We start from the raw sequence: 10,714 nt of genomic DNA, 5'->3' as shown, positions 1-10,714 counted from the left end.
TCACGATAAAAATAATACCGCCGATGTCCCGAATTTATACTTTTAGTTGTGCGTGAACATTTGCTTCGTGCACTCAATTATACGCTTATCACCGACGCGTTTATCATCGTCACGCGTCGAAGTTTCAAGGAACTTATTGCACTTTGGTGATTGTGTCTAACAATGAATTTTCATGCAGAAATTCGCATAAATCGAAGAAGATCCTCAGCTTTATAGAGAACTGTCGGTTCCCATCTCTGCCTCTACTTTGGCCTGTACGAGACGCCGGGCATTCTTAGAAACTGACGTACATCGCTGTGTAAACCTGTGAATCATAAATAAACGGCTTGATTCTCCGATATACGTGAGAGATGACAGCTTCGGCAGTATGACGTTGACCGTGCAAGCTTTACGCGAGGAGCCATCGGAGCTTCAATCATGATGTGCAAAAGCGTTGCGAACCGCGTCGTTCTATGTATAAAAAGATACTTCCGGGCGCTTGATAAGAATCGATTTCTTCTAAAACTATAATCTTAAAATTCGGAGAACTCTAGCAAGGTGGAAGCGCGCTCGGCAATCGCGAGATAGCTTCAGGGTCTAGACTTAAATGCGAGGATACGAAAATAGATCGCGTCGTCAATTCTCATCGTGCGAAACGAATCAGCATCAGAAAGAATCAATGAGAGAAAAGACGCGGTGCCTTTGCGTCATCAAAATAAAGTCATTGTCCGCGTCACAGCACATGAGGATGATTCTGCGATGCGCTCGTGAATGAACTTGGAAGCGTGCGCGTCTCGGCAATGCACACCGGGCACACATTGATATCCGGTTAAGTAGAAAAGAAAATTGCTCGCGCGTGTTGTCGAACGTTGCTGCGAGTTCACGACATCGCGATCGGTGACGAATTAACGGAGAACATGCCGTCGAAGGCGACTGCACGTGACTTTTTCCTATCACTACCATTGGCCGCTTCGTGCGATAGGCGACCGACTGGTCGATAGACATCCTCGGGAATTCCTCGGCTGTCCGTGCAGGAGACGCCATTCACCAGTGCTGGCTCGACGTGGCCGAGTTTTGTCGTCCTGCATTCTCAAGTGACTTTCATTTCTCTCTCTACAACCTGGCGGAGTTGCCGAACAGCAGCGTCGACATGCTGGAACCGGAACCGGCTGCTGCGGTCAATCTGCGTCGCGGCTCGAGCTTGAGGCTACCATCGACCAGCTCTACCGAAGGTAAGGTTCAGTGGATAAGGATATGGATATGGATAGTGGATATAAACATTTTTGTCGAAAAGAATTAAACTAAAGCCTAATTTCGTGAAAGAATTTGTCGTCTTTCTAAAAAACGACTATGGTTGAGCAGAGATTGAAGCACTCGTGATTTAATTATGATTTAATATTGATTGAATATTTATCATTTAATATTGATGAATATCTGAAAAATTATTACTATTTGCATAATTTCAACTCGTATGAAATAACGAAGTGATATTTGATGACTTGATCATGATTATGATATCAATGTTAATTAATTTTCTGAAAATGTGCTTATCAAATAATTTTGAACATTGCAAAATGTATGAAACATATACATTTTGTACTAACAATTCGACAGGGTCGCGTGCTTTCACATTGCGATTCAATCAATATTCAGTTCATGTCGGGGTTTCCTCGCGAGGTTCCCTCTGTATATTCACCTTTGCCATGCTAAAAATACTGTTTCGTCATAATGATATAACACGGATAATGCACAGCAGAGATTAAAAGTTCTTATCATTTTTAGCATTAATGACTCTAAATTTCTATTATAATTTATTCATATTCTATTTATAATTTTCCATTTAATTTTAATTAAATGTAAAACGTAAATTAAACTTCATGTAAATATCTGCTTTAATTAATTATTTTTCGTTTCGAAGTTCGTTCTGGTAACGAAAACAATTCTGCCAGAACGATTCTGTACTTCCTTCGTTAAAATTCTGGGATTAATTAATTAATCTAATCGTCGGTTTTACTCTGACTAACTACTTCCCCGGGAAGTACGAACTTCTCGTGTTACGAGGAAACTCAAAGTGCAGCGTTACGCACATTGACATACGATCTGAGACGTGTATGACGTATAATACACTAACATGCTACGTTTTCTTGCGTGAGCAACACACAAGCTGTTACGCACGCATCGCGAGCTTATTAATAGCGAGGTGTGTAAGCACGCGACGACGATGAGGGCGTGTATCTGCAATTTATGTGCTTACATCACTGAAGCTCCACGTGGGTTTCGAGAAAGATCCGGTTTACTTAGCTATTGTATTTTTATTAAATAGACTCTGCGTAACAATGGAATACTCAGAAATTAACACGGGAAGTACAAAATTATTCTGAAAATAGCCCGTGGGTATGCAGAACGGTACTCAGAATCAATAATGTTGATCCAAGATTCATTTAATTCATTTTCACTGATTTAATTATGATTTAATATTGATTGAATAATTTAATATCGAATATCTGAAAATTATTACAATTTGCGTAATTTCAACTCGTATTGTATATTTCATCTTAGAAAAATCTGAATTTTATCTTTACACCACAGTCTACATTTTTACACTTATACGTTCGTTATGCTCTCTTTAATCTTTGGCAAACGCGAAACTTCATCCAAAGTCATGACCAACACACGACGCGTCCCAGCCAGCTCGAGTTTCCTCCACATCATTCACGTCAAGGTTTAACGCGAACGGCTCCGACTGTCCGCTTTTATCGGCTTTTGTCCGTCACCCGGCAAGATTTACATTGAGCGACGATGACAGCATATTTGCAATAGTTCGCATGACATTCTCCTAAAATTCTGAAACTGAAATTCCGCGTGACGCATCAGGTGACCGATAACGGGTGAAGGTTTTCCGCGTTGCGGGTCGAACGCTTTCATCCTTGCTCGACGTTATTTTTTCCGCATGACCTTACGCCATTCCCGATGGCCGATGGCATGGATTGTTGATCTTTGAATATTACACGTCCGTTTGCATTTGCCGCATCACGAGTTTCCGAAATTAAACCCGATTGCGACGCGTTTTCGTCTGGCAGCTGTCTGATAAGTGACGTCACGCTGGCCGTTTATTATTATTGCAACAGGTAAGATATTGATAACACCGAAAAATCTGCTTTTCTACAAAGGGGATTAATACGCTGGGAGCGCAATCCTGGGAATTGTACGAAATACATATGCACATTTAACATGCATTACTTTCGATTCGGTTCGAATACGCGAGTGGTAAATTGCGGTCGTCGAATACTAACGCGGATCTGCATTGGATCGAAATGCGGACGGCACGGCGTACCGATAGCCATTATTGTACATTGCACGAACTTTGACCCATTTGACCTTTATCTAAGCCTGATGCCGGCGCGTTTGAGTAAACAGGAAAGTGTCCGTTTGTCAATCTGTCCTTATCAAGAAAGACCGCGCTCGGAAACAGACATTTCCTTTCACGTGCGATCGTTTCTTTGTGCAAAACCTGCAAAACGAACTACTCGGTAAAGTACTAGGTGATTCGGATCATATTAATATTGTTCGTAACGCGGAACAAGGTATATAAAGAGTAAAGTGAAGAAAATTATGTCCTTATATCCCGTTTATTGTTTTCTTTCTGCTTTGTCAATTATCATGCTGCATAGGAATTTTGAAGAACACTTATAGTCTTTATTGCATACAGCGTAAGTGAGATAACATAGCAATGGACTGTGAATAAAATAGAAATAAATAAACTAAAGCAGTAGAAATAGGGTGCTGAGAGAAAGCAGACAAGAAGAAATTAGTCGCGTAAACACTCTCCAACATACTGTACAAATTGTAAAAGCGAACGGAATATCGAACGAAAAATTATTTCAACATCTTTTATGATGATCTTGTAGGAATTTATCTTCATAAAGCAACAGTTGCATCTAACGCAAAGCGGCAATTAAGTATAATTACGCAAACGAGCTATTCCCATTTAACATCGAAGATAAATAGTTTTGATCGCTACAAACGATCGTCTTCGAGCACATAGAGTGCCACGAATTGATGCTTATCGACGTTAGGTTTATTACAATGAATAGCGGGAAAGTAATGGGAGAATGGAAATGTATAAGCATTCTATATACAGAGGAAGTAGTCTGATTAGAAGCAGTCATAAATTTCATGTTTATTGGAACTAAAATACGATCGATCACATTTCGCTTACATCAGAGAAAATAATGAAAATACGCAATGAAATTTATCAAGCATTAAATATATTGTATTTTAGATAATAATAAATGATAATCGACATAAATATATTACAGATGAGAACAAATTAATGAGCACAATTTTATAATATTCCATTATATTTTAATAGTTGAATAGATGCGATAATATCATAATATTCAAAACAAAACCAATAATTTTAATTAATAATAAATTCTTGGAAGATTTGAGCGTAGGAGGAAAATGATGTCAGAATCAAATTTAATTTCTTTGAAAGTGATACATAAATTTAATGAACGTGTCAAAAACTTTTCTGAAAAACCTTTTCTGTTTTATCTTTTAAATTTCTTTTAAATACGTTTTAATTTGAAACTTATTACATAAAATTTTTTAAACTTATTACATAAAATTTTCTGTAATATTATTTTCTCTGATAAATCGCTCTTATATTTTTTTTATATTTTATTTTCTTCAGATGTACGAAAGCAATGTCAAGTTCCATGGAACGCGGTACTATCTTTCCTTAACCCACATTTTCCAGAAATCCGGAATGTTCGTGTTTCCAGTGAACCGCCTACGAAAGCTTCCGGGTCGCAAATATTCGCGAATCACACTCGATAAGTGTACAGCGCAACGTGGTGCGGTGTCACAGATTCCAGTCGCATCTTTTGGGAAATGCGGTTTCTCCCGCATGACGTAAAGGACGATGCGCGGCACTCTGCCAAAAACGTGGTGACTCCCCGATATACCGCCTAGCGGCATACACCGCTTCTCCATGCCCTCGAACTTTCAGTCGTTGGGCAGAGGGCCACGAGATCGTGCGACATTCGTTGACCATGTGCTATGTTTTTCACGAAAAGAAAATATATCTATTTCGTTGCTTTTGTCACTTGTTTCAACTAGAATTGGCGTCTGATCGAGGTTTGAAATCGATATAATTTTGGTGAGTTTTAGGTAATATCAAAATCTACTTTGTAGTACTTTCAGATTCAAATTTTTATATAAAAATGTTCTCTTAGATCGGTCTTGTTTTTTTTTTGTGGTTTTCGAAACATTGGTGTTAGTAGCGTCTACCATATTTACAATTTTCCATTGTATTGCTTCAATTCCGCCCCAAGTTTCCCTAATCCTGGATTTCTTAATGAATCAGAGTTCGTTCGTAGACACAGATCAATTTCGAAAAATCGGGTTTTATTTTCAAAAAACTATCGATTTCTTTGGGATTCAAATCAGTTGTCGAGAGTGGTTGCTCAGCAGCGGACTATTGATCTTTAAGTTTTGCGGGTGTATCAGATCCTATATCATACGCGTCGGACACGAGGCTTAAGTCACTTAAGCTAAAAGGTAGCAGAGCTCGTAACGTGCTCACGTAATGCAGGTGGTATACCGGAGACGCGATGTGCCGTTAATACGCAAGCTGACGTAACGCGCGACTGGGGGCTTTAAACGAATTAAAGTCGGCTGTCGCCGACGACGAGGGCGGGAGTCGCTCGTCGGACGACGAGCTCGCGGTGTTGTTGCTGACGTGCGTTTCATTCTGCCGTGCTAACTCGCTTCCTGGTTCCGGTCGCATCGAATAAATCGCGAGTTTACAGTGGCTTCTCCTCCTAACAAGGTACAAACGCGTGGAAGAGAAAGTCACAAGGCGAATGCTCGACGATCTTTGACACGCAAAGTGCTGAGTGAACCGTAAGGAAGTTTGGAAAGCAAACCATTTGCTTGAAAGGCAAACATTATAATATTGAAAGTGTATTTTGCTTAGGCGTTAGACTCTGGTATTACAATGTGGTCTCTCGCGAAACACGATGGAAGAGCGTGATGATGAAGAGCAACGTGAATATTATTCGAAAATTAACTGAAATGTTTGATGTTGGCTATTAAGAAATAAAATTGATTTTTAGAACATTATGAACGTCAGAAAACATTTTTAGACAGATATTTGTCACTGTATTCGTCCGTCGTCATAAACATAATAATAGTTTAGTCGCATTACTCTGACGATGAACAATCATATAATAGAAAATATAAAAATAAAAAATCTAATAATAAATACGACGGTCCAATTATACCTTAACACTTTGAAATTCCAGAGAACGAGTTGGGTGGTCTCCGTCGCAGCGGCTCCCTAAGCATACCGCGGACGAGCGGGGCTCGTGATGTCGCCGCGCGGGAGCAAGCGCATCTGACGAGTGCGAGGTCGTCGCCGTCGTCAACGTCGTCGTCGTCGACGTCCTCCTCGGACAGATGCGCGGACTGCAGCAGCAGCAACAGATCGTTCCGGTCAGCGAGGCGCTACACACCTGCCGCTGTGAGCGACGCACCTGCGCCGGAGTACCTCGCGAGAAGTCTCCTGCAACTTGGATGTCCTGTTGTGTCAATGCCCACGTAAGTCGAAGCTGCGTTTCCGCTTTCCTCCGCTTCCTTTGTCTACCGCCATCTCGTTTCTTCCCGATTCCTCTTGTTGGAGGATACACCCAGCAGTGCTAACAGACGCTACCATCCCACCCCTTCGCGACAGAAAGCCGAGACTCGACGTGTATAGTACGTTACGTTAATACGTGATCTCGTCGAGTTCAATTTTCTGGAGGCACAAGGAAAATGGACTCACCGCGTTTCCAAGTGTCACGAGTAAACTTAGCAATGATTTCGTGTGACAGCGCGATCACCGAGCTCACCGGAATTGCGCCGCTTGTGATTTCTCTGAGACGACGCGCGTGACTATTTACTCGGTCAAGGCGACATCAAGCTGCCGGAGAATCGCATCGATGCTGGGACGTTGGGCGGACCGGCTCGAGGGTTGGTCTTGGTTGCGCAACTCCCGGTTATGACGCAATCCGGGGACGCGAAAAAGATACCGACTGCTTCGGGTTGTTCCCGCCCACGCGCGTGGCCGGGAAAGAAGTGAGAGGAAAAATTCCTTTCTCTACCGTCTGCAATTTCGTATTTCGATAGATCCGTCGGAAATGATCGGTTTTCGATGAAATGTCCTCGTTGTCGTCGCATGTCTGCGTAACAGAAACGGTGTGTCTGTGTTTCGTCGTGCAATAAACTAACAGCTTTTACAAGATAATACCAGCGCGCTATCAAGGCACTGATTTCTGTGTGAACGATGCTTGTACCCTTCTCGACGAACGCTTAGTGTTTCCGCCTAGATCGACCCTCCTTTGTCGGCTTGTCGGTTGGAACGACGTTGACGGATTTCCGCGCTCGCGAACGGGAACGAGTGGAAGAGCGAATTGCGAACGGCCCCTTCTTTAACGAGGAAGTCGTTTTTGCGTCGCGAGAGAGCCTCATGGGGCAATTAAACATCCGCCTGCACAGGGTGCGCGTTGCTCGTTGCTGTCGCGAAATAAAAAGATGATGAAGAAGGTGGAGATGAGAAATGACGATTACCTAGCATGAGATATCTGAAATACGTGATTTATTATCGGAAATAGTGTTTAGCGAGGATGGTACCAATTCCAGTTCGTGGAAGCTTATTAAGTCCATCTGCTAATATGAAGAATGATTATCTCCACATGTTACGCGGAACAGAGATGATACGTCAGTGGAATAAGTGTAGCAAAGATATATGGACGTGCACGTAATGGGAAAAATATAATAGGGTCGATGGAGAATATTGTGGCGTAATAGGCCAGTGAGTGCTTCTCGTGGAAAAAGAAAGACGGGAGGCAACAGACAGAGGGAAAATAGAAAAAGACAAGATACAGTCTTCTGCAGTAAGATCGAGCACACCAATTTCCTCTAGAAGGTGAAAGGTGAAGGTGTAATCACGCCGAAATCGTTATCGTTCAGCCTTTTTCGGACGATTAAATCTGACAGGAGATTCATACGAGACTCCGGACGGCGGAGAACGAGAAGCAGGCGGATTCGAATTGACAATTACGCGCGATTCACGCTCGGGACCAGCGCTCGCGATCAGCTGACGGCCATCGCGGTCACCGTGCTCCAGGAGAAAGGAAGAAACAGGAAGAGAGAAAGAGACGGAGAACTAGAGCGAGAGCGGACTTCAGGATGCACCTCAAAGCAACGCTCGCTCGAACACGGTCTCTTCGTCGCTGGTGTGCGTGCACCACCGTAGCAGTCATATAGCTATCACGATGATATTCGGTCAATAGGTGAGTCTCGCGGCGCAGACGCGGCGGTACCAGCCTGTCGTTTGCAGGCGTGTGCGCGCGTGTATGTGTGACCGACACATTCTCAGGTCGGGCCACACGTATGTACCACCCGCGAGAGCATTGCCGAGAGAGCGTTGCCGAGAGAGCGTTGCTGCGGTGAGTGGAGCACGAGCGCGGACACGCTTCGCGCCGCATTGCTGTATTCCACCTCTCGAGATCCGTGTCCGAGGGATCGCGATCGACGTCGAGGACCAGCGAGGACGACAGCGCATCACTTCCTCGTCTTCTGTCGTCGTGATCGTCGTTATCGTGTCTGCTCTTCCGGGAGCGCCGGCCAGTCGTGTCCATCCGGCTCCTGGAGGAAGGTCTTCGTCGACGGTCCCTACCGATTTTTGGTGACGTTACGCGGTGATAGTTGAAGGAACCAAGCGAAGAAAAACTGCAAGAAAAACTTAACAGATGAGGAAAAAGAAAGATTAAGTATCGAAAAAGGCAATCGCGAACGCTATTGACATTTGGAGAGAAATCTTTTGGAAGATCGCAGAGGAGAAGGTTGATCAGCTGATATGGGAGAGTGCCTTGTTCTAGACTAAGATTTTGCCGCGGACCTCTCGAGGCCGTAGTTGAGTCGCATGACACGTCGCCGAGGCGAGAAGCGGAAGGAGGATGCGGGAAGATTGGGATAATTGAAGCTGCGCTTCGCGTGGGGCAAGACCTAGTTTCAGCTCAGGAGGAGATTTTGCATGTGTCTGCCGCTGTGAACAGCAACAACGCGGGACAGTGGCGCCTCTTTATTGGACTGCCAGCTACGATAACGCTCACCGCAGGTGCGACCGAAGGCCGCGTGCACATTGACCGATGGTCGAAAGTGCCGAAATAGACGAGTTCTCGCTTGTACATCGTTCTAGCAGATCGCCAGAACATGATCATTATGCAGTGTTCACAGAGTTCACAGAGTCATATAATTTCTGAAAAATATAATAATCTGGCTGAACCAAAGTCGAAGTTCGATTGTTGCTTAATTTTTCATTCATTTCTTCGTCCAAATGCATGAAAAAAAAACAAAAACGAGAAACCTAGAATTACAATTAATTATACAATTAAAAGACTTAGTACAGGTCATGTACTTGCTCTCGTTCCCAGTTCTTCTCTTGCGATTGTTAAAGTTGTTGCAGAGGGACAGCAGAAGCCTTCTTACGGGACGTAAACACCTTTCGTGCGAGAAGTTCAGCGATCTGATTTCCAAGTAGCAATCGCTTGAATAACGTGCGCGAAAAGCGTGTTTCGCGAGAGATTGGAATCTTTCCGTTGCTCTTGTTGAATCACATCGTTGAAACGCTCTCTGTCCGTGTGTCGCGACCGAGATGGAGTCGATTAACTCGCGGCTCGACCAGTTAATTTCCCGATTCGCATCGTGATGGGGTTCGTCACGCTTCCAGCGACAGCTGATCATTACGCGTTCGCCGCCGCGACGTCTGTCGTTATACCTTGAGCATTTCTGATCCAGTATCAGAGTTCAAACATCTCCGCACGCTCTGTCGCCCACTCACAACAGATTAAACCGTCATTTTCCATATTAGCATTTTAACAACTCATGTTTTATACAACGTCAACAGGAAAATGCAGGATTCATTAATGCACATTTCTACGTATATTATTTTGCGATAACTATATTGTAACAACATTATGTATTCTTCTGCGATACAGTTATAATTTTTGAATATATCTACAATTTAAGGTGTACAAAATATTTCAAAAATAATCGAAAATGTGAGTTTTCGTCTGCGAGCGAATTAATATTCCGTTGGCGTCATATCATGTGATTAATGTAACGATAATTGTAATCTGAAACCCACGCGCTACGTTAACTGATCGCCGCGAAGATTAGAGCATCGAGCTGGAATTCTAACTTGTGTCAGTAGACCGTGGAAGAGTTTAACCAGTTTAACCAGTTGATCGAATACCGTGTGAAAGTTGTGTGTGTCTGATCGTAAGTTCGATACCGAGCCGCGTGATGTATTGGTGGCTATCACAACACGATGCAAATTTTATGGAACGAATATTCGATACGTAGTTACGATGCGAGGATCAATCCCAGTGAAGTCCAGTTGCGCTTTTTGATGCGGTCGGATGAAACTCTGAGTGATTCCTCGATTCCTTTCATAGCCTACTTTCACTTGTCAATATTCAACGGCTCGTTTTGTTCTAGACCTCGTGGCGGTGTCGGGTCGGAGCAACCGCCGAGCAGCGACAGCGATGATTCCACCATCCATCAGCAGCATCAAGGTCACGCTCACAGTGGCCATGGACAAAATCTCGACAGTTACGCCGTGCCAAAAGTCCAGGTGTCGAGCCCACCTAACGCCGATGAATCCGCTTCCATCATCAATGGGTGA

The 10,714-nt window shown here is 43.5% G+C and overlaps 1 protein-coding gene across 2 annotated transcripts in view; it reads left to right on the top strand.

Moving 5' to 3' along the window:
* The first annotated feature begins 1,013 nt into the window (after window positions 1–1,013).
* Window positions 1,014–10,714, top strand: part of LOC105287839 (membrane-anchored lipid-binding protein LAM5) — a 45,649-nt gene continuing 35,948 nt past the window's right edge. For both annotated transcript variants that reach the window (XM_011353646.3, XM_011353647.3), the window contains exons 1-3: window positions 1,014–1,211; window positions 6,291–6,585; window positions 10,528–10,710. In XM_011353646.3, the coding sequence (XP_011351948.1) occupies window positions 1,130–1,211; window positions 6,291–6,585; window positions 10,528–10,710 (560 nt within the window). In that variant the 5' untranslated portion in view covers window positions 1,014–1,129. The remainder of the gene's footprint in view (window positions 1,212–6,290; window positions 6,586–10,527; window positions 10,711–10,714) is intronic.

This window comes from Ooceraea biroi, chromosome 8, assembly GCF_003672135.1.
Source record: "Ooceraea biroi isolate clonal line C1 chromosome 8, Obir_v5.4, whole genome shotgun sequence".
NCBI lineage: Eukaryota > Metazoa > Arthropoda > Insecta > Hymenoptera > Formicidae > Ooceraea > Ooceraea biroi.
The sequence above is the reverse complement of the archived record's forward strand: the minus strand, read 5'-3'. Positions and strand labels throughout refer to the sequence as shown.